Genomic DNA, 26,324 nt, shown 5'->3' with positions numbered 1-26,324 from the left:
ACCCAGTCTCTCTCTCTGCTCAAATCAGTTGGAATTGTCTTTCGAAAGCACTACAGATCTGATTATGTGATCCGCTTGATTAAAAATCCTCGAGTGTAGGCTCCTCACCCTGGCCCTCCGTGAGCCGACCCCGTCTGGCCTCGGCCCCGCTTGCCACCCCTCCCATGCCCCTCTGACTGCTCGGTACTCACAGATGCACCGTGGCTTTCAGCTTCTGCGCTTCTGCGCTTCTGCTGTGCTGTTTCCTATCCTGAGCGTGTTCTTATCCTTCCTGTCCCCCACATGAACTCCTGCTCATCCTTCGTGGACCAGGCCAAATGTTTCACCCTCTAAAGCTGTCTTCGATCTTCCAAATGATGAGCCTCCTCCACACTCCTGTGCACCCAGCTAGTACCTCTCTCATCGCCTTAGGTTGTAGGTACCCTGGTGTGCCCCCCCTCACTGAGGTCTTTGAAGGCAGAGACCAGCTGTCCTGTGCTTAGTACTCGCAGAGCCTGGTGTGGGGTATCCCCTCGCTGAGCCCTCACAGTACCTGGGCCTGTGTGCCTCACACCCATTCATTGCCTCCTGTGTGTGCTGGGAAAGCTTTCCCTCCCCTCCTCCTCCTCTTCCCCTCCTCTCTCTCCTAAAGAAACGGAACCAAGAAATCAGCATGTTGGATTTGTACTAAAGCCATGATTAACATTTATGGCTATTCATTCTTTTCCTTTCTCAAGATATAGATGTTAAGGAAGGCAGCCTACCAGTGTGATTAGAAAATAACACAGGGTGAGCAGAGGAAGGTACGTGGCTGAGGGTAGCCTATTTCCAGAGTAGCCAGACAATCCTGGTTTATCAGGCCCCCGTTTGGTATTAGCCATAGAGTCCATTGTTGTGAAATGTATCTTAATGCTGTCCACGGCCACTAGACTATCTCAAGAAGTCAAAGATTATTGTGGGGAAACCTTTGCCTCAGAGAGCCTGTGATGAGCTTTCCTTCCGGCCAGTGGACAGGTGCCAAGCAAAGTACTGAGCCTGCGGTCCCCCTCAGCTCATTATCACCATCCCCGTCTCCAGCCAGCCTGCCCCCTGCACCCACAGTGATTCTGCCGTGGCCATCACTAATTGCCTGGGACCAGTTACCATCCAGGCCTATTTCTCTAATTAAATTACACACTCTTGAAGTGTTGCTTAACTTGATTAAAGAGACGAGGTCTTTGTTGGTGTTGGCCTACTATATCTTCAGTCCAAATTGCTAATTGACGTTTTTATTATAGAAAGGAAGTGGAGCCATTCTGAATACTGTGAAGACGAAAGCAAACCCGGCCATGAAGACCGTCTATAAGTTTGTAAGTACTGGTCTTGGTCTCAGGACCCAAACAGCTCTGTTCTGTAGCACGCCGAGACTCTCAGATAGTCCTGGTCCGGCACACAGAGGCGACTCACGGGCTGCTGTGCTGTTTCCCAAGGCCCTCGGTGCCCGTGCCCTAGTCCAGCGTTGATATCTTATGACCAGGTCAGTGATGTTTTCAGCTCAAAGGGTTTCTGCCTACAGTTGCCACGAGAGAGAAATGGGAGGCTACTGGTTTTCACTTTTCGAATGCAGGCTGGGCGGCTAAGGCGCCAGCTGCCCTGTGCCCACGCCTCTGAGACCTGGAGGCATAGTCTCTCGGGTGTTGTAGCCAGCCTTTCCTGTGTGTCCCCGTTACAATGTCAAAATAAAGCAGCTCCCTTGCAGGTTACTGAGGAGTGTTTATGGTGGGAGATACCCCTAATTTTTATTCCAAATTCTTCACCCTCTCTCATCACTGCCCTTCCAGGAAAACGCGTTTTGTGTGAAACTCACGCGTGCAGCAGAGTAAAAGTGGGAGAGCCGTCAGTTCCCGATGCTCCACCTCTCACAAGTCTCACGTGTTTGTTTCTCGTGGTTTCTCTTGCCTGCTGATTTCACTCTGAGCCACTTAACTGGGTGGTTTTGTTTTATTTCCATTTTTAATGTTATTAGTTATTTCTTTGCTTAAATTGTAGTTGCTTTAATGGGTTAGGTGGCTGCCAGCAGAACCACACGGGTCTAAAATGATGGAGAATAAAAGCCAGGGTGTCTGTCAAAATGAGATTTGAGAAATGGCGCTAGAGAAACCCAGTGATGTGTCCAGCCATTCAGCCTGACTAGGAAATTGGCCCTGAGGCCCTGCCCTGGTGACATGTGATAGACATCCTGAATCTTGCACCCCGAAAAGCTGCTGCTGACTCTTACTGGCTGCTGTCACCAGGCTGCTGAGATAAATAATTATAGAGAGTGGAAGGGCTTCGGAAAGCGGGGGTTCGGGGGTGGGTAGGAACCTGTGCCATCAAAATGCAGAAAAAAAAATCTCTGTAGCCTCTTTAAGGGATTTTTTTTAACCTTTTAACATTGTATTTGTTTTCAGAGCCATTATGTTTTCGACTTGATGATCCCATTTTTCCTTTTTTTTTTATAGTAATCAGAGAAGGTGATTCACCACAGACTGAAATCAAGCACAGTCCCTGCTGGAAACAGAACAGGAATCTTAACTTAAATTAATTTTTCATGCAGGCAAAAGATCATGCAAAAATGGGAATAAAAGAGGTGAAAAACCGCTTGAAGCAAAAGGTACTTGAAGTTCTTATTCAAAATGTATAAGTGCCGTGTCTGGAGCGCGCGGCCATGGGCCATGAAAGCGCGATGCGATCAATGGCGGGTGGTTGATACAGCGCGGTTAGCGCCCTTCAAAATGCATTGCCAGCTGTCCGGGAGTTTTCGCACCGTTATAAATACTCCCAGACAAAAAAAAAAAAAACTGTCTTCAAGTAACATTAAGACTCTGGCTTAAACCCACAAAGGCAAGCAAGTCCAGAGTTACTATTGTCCATCTGTCCCTTGCCCTTCCCACCAGTCCCAGGGTGCCCCCAGGTCTGTAGAAATCGGTTCGGTCTCCCCATCTCAGCACCACTCCCTCCTACAGCCGGCCTGGGTCTGGTCGTAACCAGGACCTGGAGCAACTCCAGAGAAGCGACTGCCGTGGCTCCGGTATGCACAGTGCACAGACACAGGGCGCAGAGGGTGGGTTTCAGAAGGACACGCAGGCTCTCCCCACAGTGGTGGCTTTGAACCTGAGGGGCCTGCAGTTCATGTCTGAGACACTTTCGGGGCAGGGAGAGGCTCTGACTGTCTTCTTGGGCCAGCACTAAAATTGTACAGAATCATAGAGGCTACATACTAAGTCCTGCTACCTGATTCTCTAGCCTTGTTCAGGGAGGTTAATACAACGGAAGGGGCATTTTCATACAAATGCCGTCATTGTTGCTATTGCTGCCACCCTTCAATAAGCACTCAGGATGGTCCAGGCTAGGAGCTTTCATATTTAACCCTTAGAATCACCCTGCAAGGTATTATTCCCATTTCGTGTGTAGGGAGACCACGGTTCAAAGGTGAAGTCCTCTGCCCATGGGTTACACTGTCTGACCCCGGCCCAGCCAGGATTACATTCCAGATCCATCCACGTCCGCATCTCGGCTCTGCTCACTGCAGTGTTTCGTACTGCCTTCCCGAAACAAGCGTTCTGTTTGCTGAAGGATGTTTGGAATCATTTCCTTCATTATCCCACTCACCACAAATGTGCCACTCTAATAAGAACCCTGGTCTATGTTGGCAGTTTTTTTAAAAATTGAAAGCAGTCTTTTAATTTCACGAAGTCAGAAAAGACCTCTAATTAACTTGAAATGGTCAAAGGAATTGATTCCTTTCTTTTAATTGCAAAATAATTTGCTCTGACTAAGCATTTAATTTCTTCGTTTCAGCTGAGAGGGAATTTTTAGCAGCTAAATTCAAGTCCTGAAATAAAAACCTTGTAATGTAAATCGAGAGAGACCTTAACTGCGGTCCACTGTACCCTGCTGGAGACTGGCAGTTGGAATCCTTAAGTACCTAAATACACCTTTTTATCTCCTACCCCAGTCACATGGAACTGAATTGGATCGCAGGTATAAAATGGAGTGGCGGAGAGGGGAGAGTTCTCTCGCCAGATTTCCCTCCTAGTGACCAGATCCCATCATTGGAAGTGAGCAAAGAAAGGGGTCCCTCCTCCAGCGGAGGACAGATGAGCCTCACTGGCCAGACCTGCTCTCCGCAGGCCATTGCCTCCCTCTCATAGGTGTGAGCTTTAAGAAAATCCCCTTTTTGTGATAATGTAACATTTCTGCAAATAATTGATTATGCTCAGGGTTTTTGATATTGCTGTTCAAATGTTCATTTAAGCGATCCAGATCTCTCTCCTTCCATGCCACCTCCCTGCCCTTTCTTCCCTTGATAGTGTCTGAAGCAGATTTCCTTTCCTCCCCTTCTCCCCTTCCCCCTGCCAGTCTTTTCGAGAATAACTTCAGGAGATAATGTTCTATAGAGAGTGTCAGTGCATTTCAGGTGACACAAATGGTGAAGGCATTTTATAGAAACGTGGCTTGTCACCATCGGGCTGTTGACAGATCCATTAGTGCACCCTTTTCAATTTTCACTTCCCCCCTTCGGTCTTACGGATCTCTCCAGACCTGATACTTCGCAGTTGTGCTCAGACGGGCTCTTCCGTAGTCAGGACTCCGGCGTCGCTCGGCGCAGGCAGGACGTGGTCTTCTGCAGAGCTGCCAGCTTCCTTTCTTGAGCTAATGTAGGATTTGGCTTCATCTGACCTCTCTCACTGCAGTCGGAAATATTTCCTTGGCTTTCTCATCCCCCTCTTCTCCCCCCTCCCCTTTATATGGCAACATATCTATGTGGCTTCCCCGATACATCTAATGCAGACATCTCGAGTTTCGTTTCTGCCATGAAATTGAGGCAGTTCCCAACAAAGATCCAATTTTCAAATGTACTGGGTTGCCGCCTGGCCTCCTGTAGCTGCATAGCAATGGTGACCTCACAGATATAATCAAGAACACAGTCTTGCCCTCTGTGCCCTCGCCTTGGGTTTGAATTGCAAATAGAAAATGTGGGGCCGACCTGTAGGGAGGTCACCATGGTGTGTGGAGGGTCCATCTCTAATATGACTGAGCAGGGCCCCTTCTCCACCCTTGTTCATTTGTGCTGCCGATTTGCAAAGCATCTGAAGCAGGGGCTTTAGGGTACCCATGTGACCACTGGCAAATAATTGTCATGATACTATAGTGCGGCTTTATTCCACACCGGCTCTGCTTCAGCCCAACAACAAAAAAGAAGGATGGGTAACATATTTCTCTGGATAAATGGAGCAAGGTGGTCAAGTTCCTCTACAGCTTGGCCGCCTTTGAAGTCTGACTTGCTCAAAATCAGGAAGAAGAGAAACGGCCAAGATGCTGCCGTGGCATTGCTTTGTAACGGGAGCGCAGAGCGCTGCCCTCCTAGCATCTGCCGCCGGACCGGCCTGCGGAGGACGGCGCCTGGCGGGTGGGGACTGTCGGCAGGCTGCCCAGCCGCAGCACCCTGAAAGGCCGGCCGCGGAATGCCCTGTTTTAAATGCGGTGACTGCACATACGCTCCTCCTCACCTCCAGGGAGCATGAAGATACTCACTTAAGGGTGTCTTTTTTTTTCTCTTGGCCTATTGGGGAATCCCTGAAAAATTATCTTTCTTCTTAAGTGTCAAAATGACCTCATCGAATGGGCCCAATTTCACAGCCCCTTTTAAAATTTCTAAATCGTTGATGGTTAAAAGATTCATCGAGCTTGTTGACTTGGTTTCTGTGACTAGAAGGAGCAAATTCATTGTCGGGTCAGCGTCCCTGGCCAGGTGTCCCCTAGCGTGCCGAAGGCAGTGAGTACGCCTGTGTGGGGCGGGGACGTCGAGGTAGACTCCTGTCGAGCAGACGTTTTCACACCTCGCCACACAGCTGTCAGCTCCCGGTCTCCAGGCACGGAAGATACGCTGCAGACTCAGTCACAGAAATTCCAACTTTGGGTCCTACTCTGATATCAGTATTCATGTTTTAATTTGCATTCGCTGAGGTGTGAAGCAGACTGGAAAAGAAGGGCACTGCCTGAATCTGGAAACGGAAACCAGCAATCTGAGTCAGGGATGGTAGGGCCTCTGCCCCACGCCCGTGGGGCTCTTTAAACCCCCAACACTGTGGTGTGCTGTCTGGGCTTCTGAGGCAGACGAGCCGGCGTCCGTGCCTGTTGTATAAGAGACTGTGTGACCTTGAGTAAGTTACTTGACCTCTCTGAACCTAGTTCTTCTCATCCATAAACTAGGAGAAATAGAGATTTTTACGGGATTGTTCTAAGGATTAAAAGAAGTAGTGGGTTTAAACAGCAACACTTAGTAGCCACTCAGTAAATCAGAGCTTCCATCCTGTCCATTTTCTCATGTCCCACACCCCAAGCAGCCAGTGTGCCCACACCCCATGTGCGCACTCCGAGAACATGGTGGGCACGGGACCGCCTCCCTTTTGGCCACCCACACAGCCACCAGACAAGTCTTTCTAGAACACAGCTCTGGCCGAGTCACTCCCCTGGTTAAAACCTGTCTCACCTTCCTCCTCGGCATGGCCAGCTGTCATCCACCCCTCCTTAACCTGGCTGTGCCTTCTAGCTCCTCTGGGCTGGGAACACTCTACTCACATCTCTGCCTCATGAAGTCGTATCCTCGGCTTTTTCCATGTCCAGCCCCCACCCGCTCCTACCCAGGGCCACTGAGAGCCCCCTTCCTCCTCCGGGTTCCTGCCCCCTGGCGTCTCCCGGGGCTCTCTCCAAGGACTCCTCAGATACCGTCCCTGCCTTCTCCACAAACAGGTAGAGATTAGACCTCAGGCAAAATTCTTGATCCAGCAAATTCTTAGGGAAGGGATAGGAACCGAGTTATCTTCTGACCCCTTTGCTTTACCAAGAGATGGGAACTTGTAGGAGCCCAGTGCTCTGAACAGAGCCACAGGGCCCCTGGGAAGAGATGTGCCACCCAGTGGTGGCCTCTGACCTGCAGCTCTGTCCAGTGTCGTCCTTCTGTGTGACCCTCGGAAGGAACAGATTTATCCCTCCTGTCAACTTCTTGGTTTTCCTTTTCTAAAAGACATTGTGATTGTCAGTATTTTTTTTCCATTTGTGAACAAAAATATGTTCATTGAAGAGAAAATGCAACAAATTAGACAAACAAAAAGAAAATGATCTCATTTTGTAACCTGCATTTTTCACTTACTATATGCTAAACATTTCCCAGACCACTTTCTTCCACATGTCACTGTTTCAATAAGGACATAAAATTTTACCTGAGAGACACAGATACCTTACTTAATCAATCCCATTGTTAGACAATTAAGTTCCAATTTTTTTTCTAGGCAAACATCTTCATTAGATAAAACCTTGCAGGAGTTATTTCATCAGGATAAATTTCTGGAAATGAAATTGATGGGCCAAACGACATGCCCCTCTGAAGGTTTTGATACAAATTGCAAATTTGTATTCCCACGAGAGTTTTTATTTGTATTGCTGCCTTTTCCCCATACCCTGTACTGGCAGCCTCCCAGGGAGCTCTCAGGCCAGTTTCTTTCCTCGTGGGTCCCAAGACTTGCTGTTACTGGGTGCCTGCTCCGTGTAAGACCTCTGCTAACAGACACAGTAAAGGCCATGCAGTGGCCCTCTTCCTCTCTTGGCTGGGGCTCCTCCCACACTCAGCTCTCCAGGGAGGAGGCAGTTGTCCTTCCCCAGGTAGAAGAAATAGTGCAGAAGTGAATAAATTGACGGGGATCTAGCCTTGGGGCTTTGCAAGAAGCCTTTCGCACCTCTGAGTCTTCTAACTAAATGAAATTAATGTGCTGCACTACTTTTTTGACACACAAGCACATTTGTATATTGGACACATTTGCCTTCCGAATGTGCGACTCAACTTTACACAGATTTATGGAGAGCAGGTACTGTGTTCAAGGCCCTGGGGCAGAGAACCCGAACCCCAAGGAGTTCACAGTCTACAGGGATAAGAAGATAAGTGTGTGCCCAGACCCCGTGAGGCGTGGCAGCACGAGCTCGTGTCAGAAACGGGGCTTCTGACAAGATCACAGCTGCTGACCTGCTGAGCGCCTCCTGAACTCAGAAAACCTTCTGTTGTGCTATTGTTAGGGTTGACGGGGTTTAAATGCCAGAAATCACATAGCTCTAGGTTCTTCCACTTTCTAGCTGTGTAGCCTTGGGGAAGTCGCCCTCTCTGAGCCCTGTGTCCCCACCTATAAAAGCATGATATTCCTATTACCTCTTGGTTTTTGTGGAAACTAAGTGTGATAGTGAAGGTCAAGGGGCTGGGCAGCGCCTGCCAGTAGGAGGCGCTCACCACAGGGCAGCTCTTTTTAGATGGTGTGCTTCCCATTTTGCAGGAATAAGGATCTAACGTTCAGTTGGCACAGTATTGTAACATTTTTCAAAGCTTCCTCACATCTCATCTCATTTAATCCATTGTCCCAGTGGCTTTGAAGTTTCCCAAGCAGGAGGTGGTCTCCCCATTGTCAAAATAAGAAATAGGTTGCAGAGAGGTTGAGTGAATTGCAAAGATCAGACAGCTGCTAGGTGGTGAAAAACAAAACTAGGAGATGGTGTTTTTACCTGTAAGCTTAAACTAAGACATTTCCCCAAAACTACCACACACCTTTTTTAAAATAGTTATCGTCTAGTTTTTATCATCATCAGTATTGTCTTACCCTGTTGCCTTACTGCTCCGTTTCTTTCTTTTTTTTTTCAGCCCGTCATTCACACACACTTTTTTCCTGTACAAAAGTAGTTTGTTTGTTTTTTTACTGGCTGGCTTTATTCAACCTCTTATGTCTGTCTAAGTAAACCCACTGGATCCAAAATGCCCCTTTAACCCTTTGTTACTTTCTGGCACAGAAAGAACTCCTCCCCCTCTTTGTTCTACTTGACCTGAGCCCCTTAGGGCAGCCCCTTTCCAAAAGAGCCATTTCCAATTGGCAGTCGGCAACCTCTCTCATCACTGAGCCTCAGCCAGGCGGAGACTTGTGGGCCACTGGGTGTAAGCCCTGCCTGCAAAACCAAGAGGTCCTCCTCCCCCTGCGTTGGTACCAAGCAGTACAGAGTCTGCAGCTGGGTGTGCAGGGTTGACTTAGGGTACACACACACAGAAATTCCTGACGTTATTGAGTACCACACACAGACCATTATTAATGCTCTAGGCACTTTTATGTTACATGACCCTTTATACCTTGCAGCTACCATATCCCCATTTTACAGATGTGGAGACTGAAGTTCACCGATGTTACATATGTATGTTTCATCCCTAATGCGTTATTATTCAGTAAGGGACCATTTCCCACCACGTGCCACCATTCTCTATTTGGCTGAGAAGTTAAGAGTAACCCAATGGTTAAGTCCTTATATGCAGAATTTAATGAGTGCTAAGGCTGTGTGTTTTGTTAATCAAAATGTATATTTTTGCAATTAGAAGAATTGCAAATTATATTTACTATTTCTATGAGTTATTTTTACTGGGAGAAAAAAGAATGTTTTCAGTGCATCTCACCTGTATATTTAGTCTCTGCCGTGCTTCAATGAGGGTTGAAGCAGTTTCGGGACTTGAATAAAGCATGCAGTCCTCATAGCAAAAGTGGGTACCGCCCACACACCCCGGAGAGCCGTGTCTGGTCAGCTGCCAGCCCTGGCCCAAGAGGCCGTGACCTGCCTTTTGCACACTGGGGCTTTTCCTTTCCTTAGAATTTTACTCCATTCATCGGAAGCACAAATTAAATGTGAATTTCTGAATTTAAAAATATTACCTCAGTACTCTAAATTTTCTCCAAGTCATAGAATCCTGAGACTTCAGTCTCTTCACTCTCTGCCAGAAAGGTTAGGGCTGAGAAATGGGGCAGGAACACACTGTTTTCTAAAGCAGCACCATCCCCGGTAAGCACGTGTGGGAGGGATGGCCACAGTCTCAAATAATCACAGTAATGCAAATTAAAACAACAATGAGGTCTCATTTTTCACCTCTTAAATTAGCGATACATTTTTTAAACGATAAGGCTAACGAGTACCGCGAAACTCTTAACGCATCCAGTGCTGCCGGTGGTGTAAATTGGAAAGCAAATTGGTAGAGTGAATAAAAAGCCTTAAAAATGCTTATATCTTTTGACCTAGTAATTTTATTCCTAAGGATTTCCATTAAAGAAATAATTCAAAAGAAAGAAAAATTGTGGTGTTTACGACTGTGGTGGTTAGGGGTAAAAGTAACCTCCTAAATGCTTGATGGTAGTAGAATGGTTTATTAAATTACTGTATAGCCATTTAATGAAATATTATGCATCCATTAAAATTATCATTGTAATGACTATGCAACACCATGGAGATGCTTATAATACAGTAGGAAAAAATAGAATGTAAAATTATGCACGAGCTGTGATTGCAAGTAATTTTTAAGTGTCTGCATGTGGCCAAGTGAATATATAAAAATGAAAATAGCCCTGTAAAGTAGAAGGATGAAAGGTTTTTCCCCCCCAGTATTGTAAATTATTATGTTGTCTTTGTAATTTAATGTGTATGGTTTAGGTTTCTCTAGTCCTTATGGGTCAAACAGCCACATTATCCTTCCAGCCCCTTCATCTCTAGCAGGAGAATAGGCTGTGAATGTCCCAGAGGGAGTTCCGAGGCCTGGTGCTTAGCCCTGGGGTTGGAGGGAGCACCTTTGCTCACGGCAGGTGCCAAGACCCTGACACCAACCCCTGGCTGGCTTTTCCCTGCAGGACATCGCAGAGAATGGCTGTGCCCCCACCTTTGAAGAGCAGCTACCAAAGACTGCGCCGTCCCCACTGGTGGAGGCCAAGGACCCTAAGCTCCGGGAAGACCGAAGGCCAATCACAGTCCACTTCGGACAGGTATGTAGCCTGGCCCTTTAACTGGTCTGGGGTTGGTTTGCTTTTCAGCAGAAGTTGTGGCACATGAAGCCGTGGCTTTTTCCATTTCAGCTCTCTTTGGCAAAAGAACTCCATGGAGTTTGCACATCTTCGAATGTTTACTTGGTGCAAACATGTTCTGAATGTGAATTTTCAAAAATTATAAGCAGACAGCATGGCCCTGGTCATAAACTAGCTGAATTCTTGAATGAAGTCATTAAATGCAGCTGCTGCCTCCCCCACCCCAAGGCACTCTGTTTAAGGTGCCTCTGTTAGCTAAGCATCTCATTAGAACACTTTAGCATCCCAGACCCTTCTTTGCACCTTCAAATAAAAGGCAACAAGCGAAGTCTTAAAAAAAATCAATTAGGAGTTCTTTATTAATGTACTTCCTGAAAATCAATATCGGGAGTCGTGCTTCTCAGAGTAAACACCCACACTGCGGTTCTAGAGATCCGATTCTTTAACCAACTATTTCGACGACCTGAGCGTTTGAAAAATTGTCTGTTTGTTTGACTTTTTTTCTCTTAAGTAAAACATTGTAATCTGTATAGAAACTGAAATTTTTTTACCCATTTCTTATGGATGATTACATTTTCGATTGAAAACGATTGTATTCGCCCCCCTACTTCTCTTGAATTGACTCTCTTGATTCGCAAAAGTCGTGATTTCTTGGTTCATAAGAAATGGCATTAGCAAGGTCTGACTGTAGTAAGAACCCGCCAGCTTATTTATTCTGAAATCACCTGATCCTTTAGCCATGTATTAGATGAAGCGTGATTAAAATAGTCTTTATGATTTTATTTTAAATATGATTACTATTTTTTCACATAAAGGGACCAGAAGCATACATTTACAAATTTCGTTTTTAACACATTTATCAAGTGCCCACTATGTACCAGGCATAGAGCTGTTTCGAAATGAACTAATGAAATCGTTGCTGTGGGTTATGATTATAAGGTGTGAGTTTGTTAAAACACAAGAATCTTCCTCTGTAATCAATATTTGTAGATTATACATTCATACATCTTAAACTTGGAGAGGTTTTTTCTCCCCTTTCCTGATTTTACACTTAAAAGGGATGTCATAAAAATTGAAATAGAGCATAAGAAAGAAGCATCCACGGGGCAGTGCTCATTTGCTTAATGATTATCCTCAAATCGCACTGGTGTTTGCACCCCCAGGAGCTGCCTCCTCAGGGCCCAGGCCCTGTTGGGGAAACCTGTGCCCCAGTTCCCCGGCTGGGTTTGCTGAAAGCCCAGCCCCCGTGGTCGCCAGCACGGCGCTCCAGCGCCAGCTTCCTGCCTTCCTTTGTCCTCATTCCTGCACACACGAACCTTCCCATGAAAAGAGCCCCTCGCTGGAGTTTGGAGCCCATTACAGAGAAAGAGGGGGCGGGGGAGAGGGACTTCATGGTGTTAAACATTCCATTTTCGAAACACAAAAAAGGAGGCCCTATTTGAAATGGAGAAAGACCTTCTTTCCATTTCAGCAAGAAGTAGAGATGCTTTCATGTCATTCCCAGCTAAATGCAGAATAAGAGTGTGTGTGTGTGCGGGTGGGGGATAAACAATTAAAAAAGCCACCCCAAACTCTGTTGAAATAAGAGCTGTCTGTGCCTTCACAGGTCTGTAAACTGGAGAGGATGAAAGTGGCTTTTTTTCCCGTTTGTCACTTCCCTCACGTGGCTGCCAGCATTATGCAAGTGTACAGGAAGGCAGGGTTTTTAATGCATGCATGCGGATTAAGGTCAAGCCCCGAGTATCAGCCATGCAGCGGGCTTTCCCTTACAGCTGCAGCCGCAGAGCCTACCCACAGCCGCGAGATGCCTTAATTGAGACGTGCTGTCAAAGTGACAAACACATTTGCATACAGTCTACACTCTATTTATTTTCTCTGGAAAGGTCTACAGTCTGCTGTTGGTTGAACATTCCTAATCAGTTTGCTGTAAGTGAACTGCCAGCTAGCTCGCTGGTGCCGGCCGCTTCTTCATTAGCTGACGGATTAGCTGCTGGGGGATGGGCCGGCAACCGCAGGCCCTTTCTTTTCCCTCTCTCCAGCGCTGCCCCCAGCTCGGTCGTCCTTCAGCCCTTCCCCAGGCGCCGGCTGGCCGGCTCTGGGCCGGAACAGGCGCGTCTCAAGAGCACCTGCTGCTGGCAGGCGTGAGTGTTAGGGACATCACACTCTTCTCAAAGAACAGTCTTCTGAGTTCCATTTCAGAAATTTTGTCACACTCTTCTACTACCCGTGCTACTTTTTGATTAGACATTTTCCTTTAAACAGACTGAGACCTACGTCTGTACCAACTCTAGCCTCATCTTAAGCAGTGACATTGGCAGAATCATAGGGGTGATATACCAATCCAAGTTTTTTCTAAGACATATCCAAAAAAACGTGTGTAAGTGCCCACCCATGTATCAGCGAAACCACTCATGTAGCCCCAACGGCGTACATTCTCCTTCTGGAAACGTGTGTTATCTCTGCCACCGCCCTTTGAGGAAGGGATCCTTTGCCGCACTTTATGGTCACAGAGTTAGAGCTCAGGGACCTGAAGGGACCCGTCCAGGGCCGCGTCACCACCACAGAAACGGGACAGTCTGACTGTGGCTCCGCACCAAGCAGAGACCGCAGCTCTTTGCTGTGTCTGGCAAAGCTGACGTGTCCCAGCAAAACCATTGGCACCGGCCAGCCCATGCACGCTGACCTCAGAGAGCGCTGCCTTGAGTTTGCCTTCCTGTGGGTTTAATTCTTTAAGGACACTTTGCTGTCCTCGGGGACGGAGACTGTTGAGATTGTCACGTCAGTCCCTCCGCCTCACAGAGCCAGCACCCACGCAGCCAGCCAGGGGTGCTCCGTGGGGACATGTGGCAGGGAGTCCTCAGACAGCAGCTCCAGGGGGTGGGGCAGTGAGAGGGGAGCCTCTGCCGGGGAGAGGAGGTGCTCGCTCACCTTTCTCAGCCTCCCCAGAGCCTCCTCCCTTGAAGCTAGAACCTTCCTCCATTTAATTCAGCATCTCCTCATCAGTGTATGGAGACCAACCATATAGTTAAAAAAAAAAAGGTCCTTGTGTGGCACTAAGAGGGAGACAGACCAACAAATGGACAGTCTCGACCCAGAGTGGGACAGGTGACCACAGGGCACTCCGAGGGCCCCTCAGAGGCAACCTCCTCACCCCCAGGGCCCAGGACCCAAGTTGGACCCTGCGCTTAAAAAGGTATTTGGTCAACAAACTGAACAACACATTTGTTTTCTAAAGTGGACGTTCATAATGCTACTCAGCTGGCGAGGAACCACGTTGATAGTTCTAAACAAGAGCAGAACAGATGGATTTTCGTTAGCCTCTGAACCCTTATCGTGCCTGCTTTCTATACAGAGCTTAAAATCTCAAGTAACTCGAGAATGCTTACTCCTACCTTGGAAAATGGTTAGGTTTAGAGAGGCTTTGAATAACTCATTTTTCCACCTCTCAAGTACAGACTCACGAAATAAGGCATAGGAGAGAGTCAAACAAGATAAAAACACCAGCTTCTTTCCTGAAAGGGGGTACTGTTTAGACATGAGACCAAGCGGGCTTGCTCAGACTTCCCCTCAGAACTGAGAAGACTGAGCTACTCCCTCCGCCAGGAGAAGGGGGCGGTTGCAGGCAGCGCCCAGGCGGAGCCGGAAGGGCGCACACCAGGTTCGCACACTGGCCTCGTAGCAGAGGGCAGGGAGTGAGCGAAGAGAGAGGAGGCCTCTCCAGACTGATGGGTGGCGGGGTTAGCGAGCAAGGGAACTACTTACGAGGCCCATCTTGGGCATCCACAAGACAAATAGGTCTCCGCACTTGCCACTGGAATCTTAAAAGTTTATGTAGAGGCCCTAACGGGATTTGGTCACATATACCACCCAGATGGTCTCCTAAGGCCACGTCCTTGAAAATGGCTCCCACTACGGGAATGGCAGGGAGAGCGCACATTCCAAGGATGGGGGTCGGGGTGGGGACTTGAGGAGCTCCCGATGTCCCACATCCAGCTCTCAGGTCCACTGGCACGTCCTCTCAGTGACCTCCCACAGCACACTAGAGCAGGCTTACGTTGACCCAAGAACGTTCTCCAAGGAAGGACTCCTCTGGGCAGGAGTGAGCGAGAGGGCACAGAGAGAAGCCAAGGATTTCCCAGGCTTTCCTCTTCTGGGGTGGGAAGTGGACAGTCCCCGCTTTCTGTGGCTGTGGAAGGGACAAGGAAGCAGTGTCCGTCCCCCCCCCCCCCCCCCAACAGGGCCTGGGCGCCCCACTGGAAGCTGCTCTGCTCCCTACATTGAGTAAGATGGAGGGACCACTAGGTGCTTTCACGTCTCTGCTCATTGCGTTGACTCTTCGCCATCAGCGGGTAAGGAAGCAGGCTCGGCAGACATTGGCTTGAGTTAGTAGCTAGTCCACACTTCACAGCCAACAGCACCTCTGCTCCTCAGCTGTGGGAACTAGACTGGCTGTGGGCCTCAGCCAGGGGCTGGGCCTTCCAGCAAGTGGAAGGAGGGGGCTCCCTTGAGAGCATCATGGCAGACCCACCCCAAGAGCCCTTTGGATGTGTTTCCCACAGTCGACCGATCCTGCAGACAGAGTAGTTACCTGCCTTCTAATGTGACAGATTCTGAAAAGTGGGTTCCTCTGTTCTCCTAGTTGAGCAAAGGTTTCTAAACCTCTTTAAGGTCAAGTTTGAAAAGCTAGTCAAACCAAAGCCTAAACCAAGCAGTACCAGAGACCGGGGACTCAGTGGTTTGGAGACTCCGCTAGTAGCAGCTCCTGGAACGCGGTGTCCCACTTGTCTGTGCACCTGGAGAGTCCTGGCGAGCATGAGCCAGGTCAGGCAGTGCCAGCCTCGAATTGGGCTGGAAAAGCTGGCCAGCCAGTGAATGCTGAGAAGGCTCTGAGTGCCCTGAGAAATCCCTGCTGCCCCACTGAACTTGGAAGTCACACGTGGTTCCCTTCAATTCAGCCATTGCCTCCCAAACACCTCGGATGCCTCAGACCACAGGCTTGCAGTCTGAATGTGCGCTCCTCACCAAACTCGCCCTCCTCTTTCTCCTGCCCCAGGGAGCTCCATCCTGAAGCCTGGGTCTGCTCCCCTCCCCCACAGCTCAAAGTCACTCCCTTCTGCCCCCTGGACACTACTCACCTGTCCTCTCCATCACCTTTATCACAGCTTTGGTTCAGGCTGCATTCTCACTCACCTGGGCTGTTTTGCAGTCTCCTAACTGACCTCCAAGCTCACCCCCACTGCACCCCTCACATGGCCTTGTGGGGTCTGCCTGTAGTATGCAGGAATGGCCGTGTCACCTCCCTGCTCCTAGCCTCCCCCAGAGATTCCATCCTCACCCTTGGGGGCCCACGAGGCCCTTCACTGTCTGCCCGTCCCCACTCAGGGCAGCCCGTTTGTGTTGTGACTCTCGCTGACTCCCCTGCGCGGGGCTGCGTGCCGCCTCTGGGCACGCACAGCACGTCTCCCACAGCCTCGTCATTACTACGCTCGTGCTTGTCATCCCCCGTGAGAGCAGGAGCCTCTGAAAAGTTCTCCGCAGCGCCTGGCAGTCAGTAAACATCCGGGGTTTTATGCACTGATGTGGATTTTTAAATTGATTAATGATTGATTATTGTTTAAGTACTTGCTGTGTGATCAGCAGTTTTGGGGGTTTTATTTTAGTTGCTAGGCTTTTAATTCTGTTCGTTTGAAGAATGAATATTCCATTAGTGGCCAAAAACTACTTCCAAATCTCTTTCCATAAATGAGGGTTTTGTTTCCAAATGGCTCTGTATTACAGGAATTTAGATCCTGTCTCATTTTATTTTGTGTTTTTATGAGCTCCTAAGGTCTAGACATGTATGCCCCAGGGAAGAAGGGGTGGGGAAAGGATCAGAGAGGACTGGGTGCCCCCTCCCGCCCCCGTGCTCTGGGGATGGGTTACCCAGGGGAGAAGGGGGCTGGGGAGGGAGCAGTCGAGGGAAGGAGAGGCCTGGCATCCCCTGAATTACGTCAAATAAAGCAAGGACCTTGAACTGTAAGAGAGACCACCAGTGCGCCACATGACCAATGCAGAGTATGAAAACAATTTGGAATTTTTTTAAGTTTTAAGGACATTCTTGGGCTAATTGGAAGATCTGAAGACAGACTGGGATGGAGGTGGTATGATGGAAGTATTGCCAACACCATGGTTGTTGGGGGTGTATCTTTATTGCTAGGAGGTGCACACATCCCATTGTGAGTAGCATGGTGGACTCACACACCATTCTGCCTGGGAAGCGCGTCACCCCCCTGTCCAGTGCACCCACACCGTGTGCACTGCGGGGCCCCTGGGTCACTGAGCAGCCATCTGAGCTAGTAGACAGACTGTCACAGTGTCACCATGTTTGTGTTCAAGTAATCCTTATTTTCCTTAATAATGGCCCCCAAGTCACATAACTTCTAATATGTATATTGTTATAATTGTTCTGTTTTATTATTAGTTGTTCATCTCTTATTGTGCCTAATTTATAAATTCAACTTTACCATACGCCTACGCAGGAAAACCACAGTATACACAGGGATCGGTAATGTCTGCGGTTTCAGGCATCCACAGGGCATCCTGGAATGTGTGCCCCGCAGATAAGCAGGGATACTGTGTTCCTCTCATCACAGGGAGCTCAGCACTGAGGGCGGATCTTCTGATGTGCCGTGGGAGGGCTGAGAAATGTCAGCAGCCAGGTGAAAATCCAGGTTCGAGACAGCAGTGTGCTTTCAGAGCTATACCACCGTATCTCCACGCAGCACGAGTTAAGCATGGCTGCAGAAGGACCAGGAGCCAAGAGCCACTCCCTCCTTCTGGGTCTCAGCAGTTTTAACAACAGTTGGAGCATCTGTTCTGTGCTGGGCATCCGGATGGTCTGAGAGCATGGGAGGGATGAGTTGCTCTCCAAGCGCCAGATACAGCACGGAGACCTGGAGAAATGGGTCTGTGTCCCAGTTCCAGGAATCACGCTAGGCAAGTCCCGCAGGTTAGCCCACTTAATCCTTTCAGCCACCCTCCTGGGCTTCAGGTATTAGCTCCTCTTGCAGGGGAGGAGACAGGCTCAGAGAGGATGGAGACTTAGCCAGGGTTTCTGGCTCAGAAGCAGCAGTCAGGATTCAAAGCCATGTTGTTTATTACTAGAGCTCGGGTTCATGTCCCGGCCCTGCACCGATATCATGGCAGTTCCCTGCTGGTTTTGTAGTGCTGGGGCCAGGGCAGCAGCCTGGGCGGACGGCCCAGGATCCCAGGACGCTGGGCTGCAGTTAAGGCCTTATCCCTGCTTTCTTCCAGATCTGGGGCCTTCCTTACTGTTTCTGGGCCTCAGCTGTCGCAAAGACAAGGAGCTGGCACCCTGCACCTGGTGTAGATGCTGCACCAAGCCCACCACTGGGCACCAAGGCATGTTGGGTGCTTCCCGCGTGTGTGTGAGGGAGTAGGCTGCAAGGTAAAAACCCAGCACAGGTAGGAGTCAGTATTGGGGTGTCTGGAGCCAGTCCTGCTCCAAAGACCAGCAGCAGGGCCTATCCTGGGGATCTCTATCAGTTAGGTTACTTGGGTTGCAAGAGACATAGTACCAAATAGAGAAATTGTTGGAAATCGTTGGCTCATACTAGCTTTGTATATGGCTTGATCTAGGTATCAAATCATGTCAGTCAGGCCCAGTCTTGCTGCTATATTTCTTGGCTTTGCCGCCTCTACTGGTGCCATTCTCAGGAAGGCTTTCCCTTCCTGGTGGCAAGGTGACGGCAGCAGCTTCAGACCACATCCTCCCAGGTGTAAAACCAGCAGGAAAGTGAGTGTCACTTGCTAGTGACCCACACACAAGGCATGGGATTCACTCATTGAACCAACTCTGATCATACACCTACATCAGAACCCAACATCGTGGCCCAGAGTCTTCCATGTGCTGTGGGTAGCCCCCCCACCCCCGCCGCCGAAACACACCTGAGAGGTGAAGGGAGGGGAGTTCCTGGAAAGGAAATCAGGGAGCTGTTGCCAAAAAAAGGGCAGACAGATCCAACTGACACAGGTGCACGAGGGCCAAAGAGGAGACGTCCCAGCCTCTTGTCCTCTGGGCTGATGGCAGAAACAGTTTCACACCTAGAGCTGTGGGAATCTTGAACCAAGAGAGTATGCATGGCTGGGAATCAAGGTCAGAAGTCAGCCAGGACACCAGATAGAGAGGGGACAGAAGAGCAATGGCAGAGTGGTCAGGGCCAGGGGTCACAGGTTAGGGTGATAGGCACAGTTGCCTATGACAGCTTCTGGGAATGAAATATGGCAAGTCAGCCACAATCCAGGGCCCAGGAGTGGAAAAAGAGCCTAGAACCTAGGTCACTTATTCAGCAATCACTAGAACCTACTCTGAACCATGCCTGTGAAAACAGGGGTGACAGTGACATGGTCCCTGACTTAAGGGAGCCCACAGACCCACCGTGGTGGTTTAACTTAATCCTGGCAGAGGGAATTTATCTGATGGTTTTGAAAGGCCCAGATCTATGCTGAGTGATCATGCCATGGGTGGGCATCTCAAAGCCCCCTTTTTGTTATAAACTCCACCCCCAGTTTGGTCCTTGGGGTAACTCCCCACCGGCTTGCCCGGAAGGTGCCCAGCACCTCATCACTGCCACCTTGCTGGAGATCAGTGCAGGGTAAATGCAATGTTTAAGTGACACCCTCACTCCTACCAGCTTCGAGGACTAGGCAGAGAGCTCATGTTCCTAGGATGGTGGGAGCAGCCCTCTTCAGGCCGTGCCTCTGATACCTGCTGAAGGTTCTGAGCCTGAGGGACCAAACACAGGTGCAGTTCTAGCCTGTTCTAGGATGGGGAGGCAGCTGGCTTCTTGTTAAAGCCCCAGAATTCCCTGTACCTGGCCCCCACAATCCCCACTGCTTTCTCCACTGGTTGCAGAATGCTTGCCTTTTAAATCACTCCTTCGGCCCAAGGTGTAGTTTCCAGAAAGGCCCCACTAAAATGCACAGAGGAACAGAAATGGAGCTGTCCAGCTGGAGCCTGGCAGAGGGGTGGAGTGTGGAGTCCAGCAGAGCTGGAGGTGAGCTGGGCTTTGAGCTGGCAGCTGGGCTTGGCCCTCCTTCCCTTAGGCAGGGTGCCTCCAGGATCTGACCTGCTCCCCTGCACTCCGCTCTGTGGGGAGCTCAGCTTCACCTGTGCTTTCTAAGCACCGCCTTCGTTCTGGCAACTTCCAGAATCTGCTCTTCACCCATCCTGTTTCATGACCTCCCGTCTTTCCAGTGTCTTCTTCTGTCCTTGGTCTTCCCCAAACCTGCCCCAGTCCCACCAAGTGCATCGATGAGATTCCTCCTGGGTCACGTGTCTCTCTCCTCCCCTGGTCTGTGAGGCACAGGGGACATCAAAAAACACCAGCAAGAACTGAGATAGGCGGGCCCTTCAGCCCTCCAGAATGTGGGTCCCTCTCCAGGATTCCCTCCCCTGGTCATGGACCCACCTGATGGTCAGGAGAACTTAGCCAGCCTTCAGGGTCTTGCCAAACCCCACCCCCCCACCCCCTTGCCCACAGCTGGGTCCTCTGGGCTGGAGGTGCCTGCCATCCTCCACTTCTGGGCAGTTCTTCTCATCTTGCAAGACTGCTAAGTGCCCCACTGTGGGCAAGGTCCCTTCCTCTTCTCCAGTCCCTAACACAATGTCACTGCCCTTCCTGGGCTCCTGCTCCAGGCCAGTCGCGCGCTGAGCGTGGACAGAACCTGGACACCAATTGGCTCCTGGTGTCTCCACAGCCAGGAACGTCCTTGCTCTTGTGTTCCACCTGACAAGCCCCTCGACCTCCCAGGGCCCGCCTCAAGTTTCTGTCCCCCCACAAGCCCTCCCTGCTCCAGACCAGCGCTGTCCCTGTGCCTGACCCACCGTCACTGACAGGGAGAGTGTCAGCCTGTCACCTCAGCACCTTCATAGGGCCCGGCACAGTTGAGTTGGCCATTGAGAATCTGGGGACAACTGAGTGATGAGGGGGTGAACGCACAAAAGGGTGAATTGTGGGACGGGGTGAGGGCAGCTCTGCACACTTCTTGTGCCGGGAGCAGCCATGAGGTCACAGAGCAGGAGAGACCCACAGAGGACAGCTGTGCTCTGCAGGGCTGCGCTCGTTTTAGAACCTGTGTCTGCGGCGCTGTGCGTGAGTGACAGGCCTCCTGTGTCCCTGAGCCCATCTGCATTCAGCAGTGTGACTCGGGGTCTCTTTGCCGGAGGACTGACCGGGCCCTAAAAACAGCCTTCCTTTTAAGGTCTGTGCTGCAGCGGCTCGGAACCCAGCTCCCTGCCAGGGAGCTAGTGAGCCCCGCAGGACAGGAGCAGGAAATCTGATTCAACGAGACCAGAAGAGGCATTTTCCCAGATTAGAATTCTCTGTGCCAAAGGTGGCGAGTTTATCACAGTAGAGAAGGGGAAATAAAGCAAAGTATTGAACATAAATGATATCCCGCAGGCAAGGTCCTCTGGGAGAGTCAGGTTGGTGTCGGTGGCTATGCAGGAAGTCCTGAGCCGTGGCCACAGAACTGCTGCGCCAGGAGCTGTCTGTCACAGTGTGCCCCGCCAATCCCTGAGCCCTTCTGTGCGTTAGGTAAATTGCTAACCTGGCCATGCCCAGGAGAAGGGATGGCAAGGACCGAGAGATGACAGGATAAGGACAGGTGAGATGGATTGGGTTGGTTTCCTATATGTGGACCTACTGTGTGTTAGCCAGGCCCCTCCATAAGTATTATCTCACTTAATCTTCTCCACAACCCTGTACAATCAATGCAGTTAGTATATTCCAGAAAGCTAATGCTCAGAGAGGTTAAGCAACATGCTCAGGGTCACACAGTAAGTGGCAGAGCAAGAATTTCAAACCATGTCTGTCTGATGCCAGAGCCTGGGCTCTCCCCTCACTCCACCTCTCTCATCAAGCCCTGTTCATCAGCTCTACCTGGTTCCTGAGGCATCTGGTTGGGGCTGCCAGTGTGCGGGGGCCTGCTTCGAATCCAGCAGTGTGGCTTAGGAAGGCTGTGGAGGCCAAGGTCACTTTGTTTTGCTTCTGCCTCACCTCTGGCTAAGGCTCGTGGTTTCTGCCTGGATTTGGGACTTTGCTCTCTCCCCAGAATAAACCTAGCAGAGCCTGGAATTTCTTAATACAGGACGGGGACCGGGGGCGACAGCAACATCCATGCTGCCCTTCTGAATGCCTGCTGGGTGCTGGGCAGTAGGGTTTGCATTCTCTCACATTATCTTCCCCAGACTGATGCAGCTGGGACTCTGACTGCCCCGCTTCTCTGTAGAGTGCAGGGCCTTCCCCTAAACCCTCCTTCCCGCTGGTAAGATGGATTCAGATTCAAAGCCCTAGCTGCTTCTACCTGACCCCCAGCTCCCCTTCCCTGGGAGAGCTGGGCGGTGACAGCAGCCCCTGGCAGCGAGGGCTGCCTGCCAGCCTCCTGAGGCTTGATCTGAGATTGCGCCGAGCGTGGCCCTAACCCAGGTCATTGTTTTCCCCGGGTAGTTTCACTGTCAGCCTGCTTAGTGCCATGTCTTCTGGAACACTGTATCCCATTCTGTTTATACTGTAAAGAATTTTTCAATGTAATCAAAGTCCGAAAAGAGAATATATGTAAAAGAGACCCTAAGGGATTGTTGATTATATCCCACTTAAAATGCAGAGTGTGATGGGGATTCACATTGCCTGCGAGCACTTTAAACCAAGTTTCTATGATGCTGCTGCCCATCAGCCACATGACTCCTTGGTGACAGCCACCTCCTGGCCCTCCCAGGGATGCCCAGTCCCAAACACCTTCTAGGTAGATGCCTGTCCGCCCTTCCTGGAGAGGATGACAGCGGATACTTCCAAAGGGGCAGCAGGTCCAGCCTAGGGGAGGCGGTGCCCTGAGAGACCAGGCGGAATGTAGCAGTCAGCACAAGGTCAGGGGACAGTGACTCTCCCGGGGTGCCGAGCGAGGGACTGTTCTCCACAGGGACCAGGAGGGGGAGAAGGAAGCCTTTGCCCCAGGGCTGTCTACCAAACACCTTCCCTTGCCCAAACCATGAGACCAGCTAAGAATTCTTCTTCCCCTGCTGTGCTATCTTGGTGATTAAAAATCCTGAAGTCTTGGAGTTTTCAGCCAGGCAGAAACTCCGAGTTATTCTTTTATGCCCTCGTTAATTCCTTCTTTCACTTACTCAACGTATAATGAGGCATGCCAGGTACCAGGCCCTGACCAAGACCCCAGGGTCACAGGAGCGAGATGTGGTCCTGCCATCGTGGCACTCGTTGTCTGGGAGAGACAGTTAACCAGTCATATGGAAAGAGAAAGGTGAATGGACATAAATATACTGGCTGGAGGAGGCTTAAGGGTGTCTGGGGGAGCCAGGGCAGGCTTCTCAGAGGGTCTGAGATCCGGATCTCAGATGGATGCGTTGTCTGTCAGGCGGAGCCAGAGGAGCGGGGCATTCCAGGTAAAGAGAAGGATGTGTGAAGGATAGGACAGTCTGTCTCTTCAGGCTGGAGTAGAGAAGCAAGAAGCCAGGAGGCGGCTGGTAAGGTCCAGGAGCTGAACTGTGGAGGTGGGCAATGGCGAGGCCTTGGGAGAGCTGGAAGCATCTTACAGGTGTCGAAGAGCCAGTGAGGGAGGATTCTCAAGGGAATGGCATTGGGATCACCTCCTCCGGGGGCCCCGCCGGGTGAGGCAGGAAGACCCATAACGACGCAGCTGAAGTTCAGGCAGGAACTAGCGAGAGCCTGACCTCAGACGCACTGATGGGGGTGGAGATGAGGGGAAACTGGAGAGAGATCCAGGAGACCAACAGACAGAACTCGGTGAGGCGCTGGACGCCATCTGTGGGAGCTGTGGACGTTCACTGTGGACGGCAGGAGGCTGGACACGGGCCGTGTGTCTCTTCCCCAAGCCAGCACGCTCTAATGAGATCTGAGGTGCCACTCAGGTGTGCGACAAAGGGAGTGTCTGCTCACGTGCACAGGGCGGGTGGCCACCTCCCTCTGCAGCTCGGGGGAAGGGCTCTGCTGAGGGACAGAATGGCCAGCTCCAAGGACATTGGGTACAGCGACCTCGACCCTCACTCCGGCTTTCGCCCCAGGGCTGTCGGCCAGCCTCCCTCCTTTTTGTACTCTCTCTGGGTTCTATAACCAGGGAACCCAAAACTTATTCCGCTCCTCACCCCCATCCCAGGGTGTGGAATGTTACGGCTCCCCGTCTCCAGGTTGCCAGCAGCACAGCCTCCCAGGTCAGTTCTGCGGAGGATGATATACAGTATTATGCAAAACCAGGTTTACGGGCAGCCCGTTGAAATGCAAGCCTCTGCCCGTGATGGATGGAGAACATCCAGTTGTTTAGCCATCCACTTAGAGGTTTGTTGCAAGCCTGCAAGAACCACACACAGGCGTCGCTAGCTCGGCCTGTTGTACCAAGGACCCCATAAATAAATAGCAGAGTGTGTCTTGGTGCACAAGGGCTAGAGTATGGAAATAGAGGCTCTGTATAAATACATATTTATAAGATAAATATATTAGTATGTTAGTATATGCAGCTGTAACCAAATCACCTGGTGTAGCAACCACCAAAAGCTCCCAGGACCTGCCAAGTGATTGGCTTCCATCCATCTGTGTGCATCAGCATTAGATATGACCGCTGAAGGGAAGGGGGTCCTCCTGCCCACTGACCTTGAGGCCTTTGAGTTGAGGCAAGTGGTGAGATTGCAGGTGGGCACCCTGACACGCAGCGTTTCTGCCAAGGTGTGGAACTCACTGTGGCCGTGTGTTCCTACAGATGTCTTAAGGTCTGCCGCCAAGCAGAAGGCTGATGAGCACCAAGTTGCAGGATGCAATAGGTTGTACCCGCAGGAAGATGGCTGGCTGGAGGGTGGGGCCGGCTTTCTAATTATGCAGATTTGCTTTGGCTTCAGCAGGGAACCAGTGGGTTGACTTTCCAAGTGACTCTTACCAGAGCCCTGTAACTTTCAGCCTTTCACCCTGAAGGCAGGGCTGCATTTTCAGAGAGTCGGTTCCTGTCTCCGCCGCCCCTTTCTGAGCTCTGAACCCCACTGGGCATCTGGCTCTAACATCTGGAGCTCTGAAGAGGCAGCTGACAGAATGGCCGCTGGAGTGGGCGCCCCTCCCCTCTGTTGTAATGGCACAATGCTGGATTTCAGTATTTTAAATGAAAAATATATGCAGTTAGCTGTGCACTGACAATGTCCTTGAGGATTTGACAGTGAGATTTTCCAGCAGTTGGTCTTCGTTAGGATCCTGGCGGTGTTTAATAAGGCAGTCGAACTGCTGGCACCTTGGGTTCCTGTTTGTTCTCCGAGGGCTCCGGGGCTGCTGCGGTAAGCACATCGACCAGAGCTGATCATTACAAGGGCGTACGCCACCATGAATAAAAATGTCACACGTTTTCCCATCTCACAGCGGTACAAAATGTCAGTCCTGTCAAACACACATTGCAGGGAGCTGTGTGCAGTCCGTACAAATTGGAGAGCTGCATATTCCCCCAACCTTCTGATATTCTTCATTTGAAGCTGAAGAAAAACAGTTGTTAACCTATTAGCTAGGATTTTAAACTCTGCTGAGGCGGCGGAGGGTAGACTTTGACACAGATAGAAATGTATTCCAGGGTCCAGGAATTTTAAAACCAGGTTCTCCATCCATTTGTTCCAAGAGAAGAAAAAAAAAACCCTCTGTCTAGTGAAGCTGACTCTCTTTCTTTAACAGACACACTGGGGAAATTTTGGGATATTTCACATCTAAGCTTCCTATTGCTTCCCACTTTTGCATTCCACTCAAAAAGTCTCTTGCTCTTTGGGATAGCCCTGGGGCTCAGCCTGTTAGACCAGAACACCCCTAGGTTGGAGGCTTTTCCTGATCAAAGCATGCCACAAAAGTTGCCATCCTCGTGGACAGAGCGACTCGAGTGACAGGGACAATGACGAGTTGGCCTGGATCAGCCAAATGCTGGGCGATGGCCCTACTGGTAATTTGATGTTAGTTCCACAGTCTCGGGCCAGCATTTACTTTGCACTTACCAAGTGCTGGTCTCGTGCTCAGAGCCAAAGGTCCAGATGTGAAGTAGACACAGCACCACCATCAAGGAGCCCATACTATTAGGGGAGAGACAGAACGAAGCCCGGCTCCGTCAAGCCAGGAAGAGAGGGACTGGTGTCCAGGGAAGGGACAGAGGTTTGAGGGCTGAGCAGGGTCCACCAGCAGGCAAGTGCAGGGAGGGCGCCCAGGACAAGCACGTGTATTGTGAAGGGCAGTGGTACTTGAGGGGCAGGGCAGGGTACTGGGGGGGCCAGAATGAAGCAGCTGCTTGTGGTAGGGTGGGACGTGGGTCTGGTGGGGCAGATGCTAACCTTAAGTGGCCTGCCTGCTGAGGACTGTCTGCAGGGCCATGGTCAGCGCCTCAGGATACAGGTGGCCCCGGGGACCCTGGTGGCAG

The 26,324-nt window shown here is 50.4% G+C and overlaps 1 protein-coding gene and 1 long non-coding RNA gene across 9 annotated transcripts in view; both read left to right on the top strand.

Moving 5' to 3' along the window:
• DENND1A (DENN domain containing 1A) overlaps positions 1 to 26,324 on the top strand; it is a 490,983-nt gene that overhangs the window by 430,525 nt on the left and 34,134 nt on the right. For all 8 annotated transcript variants that reach the window (XM_036022196.1, XM_028530073.2, XM_036022199.1 and 5 more), the window contains 3 exons: positions 1,257 to 1,328; positions 2,555 to 2,611; positions 10,695 to 10,826. In XM_036022196.1, the coding sequence (XP_035878089.1) occupies positions 1,257 to 1,328; positions 2,555 to 2,611; positions 10,695 to 10,826 (261 nt within the window). The remainder of the gene's footprint in view (positions 1 to 1,256; positions 1,329 to 2,554; positions 2,612 to 10,694; positions 10,827 to 26,324) is intronic.
• Positions 17,078 to 22,623, top strand: LOC118499803. Its single transcript, XR_004902337.1, has 2 exons — positions 17,078 to 18,599; positions 18,642 to 22,623. It is a non-coding gene; the product is annotated as an uncharacterized LOC118499803 (long non-coding RNA).

Source organism: Phyllostomus discolor, chromosome 3, assembly GCF_004126475.2.
Source record: "Phyllostomus discolor isolate MPI-MPIP mPhyDis1 chromosome 3, mPhyDis1.pri.v3, whole genome shotgun sequence".
In the NCBI taxonomy this organism is placed as follows: Eukaryota; Metazoa; Chordata; class Mammalia; order Chiroptera; family Phyllostomidae; genus Phyllostomus; species Phyllostomus discolor.
Note: the sequence above shows the minus strand (reverse complement) of the source record. Positions and strands in the feature narration are given on the sequence as shown.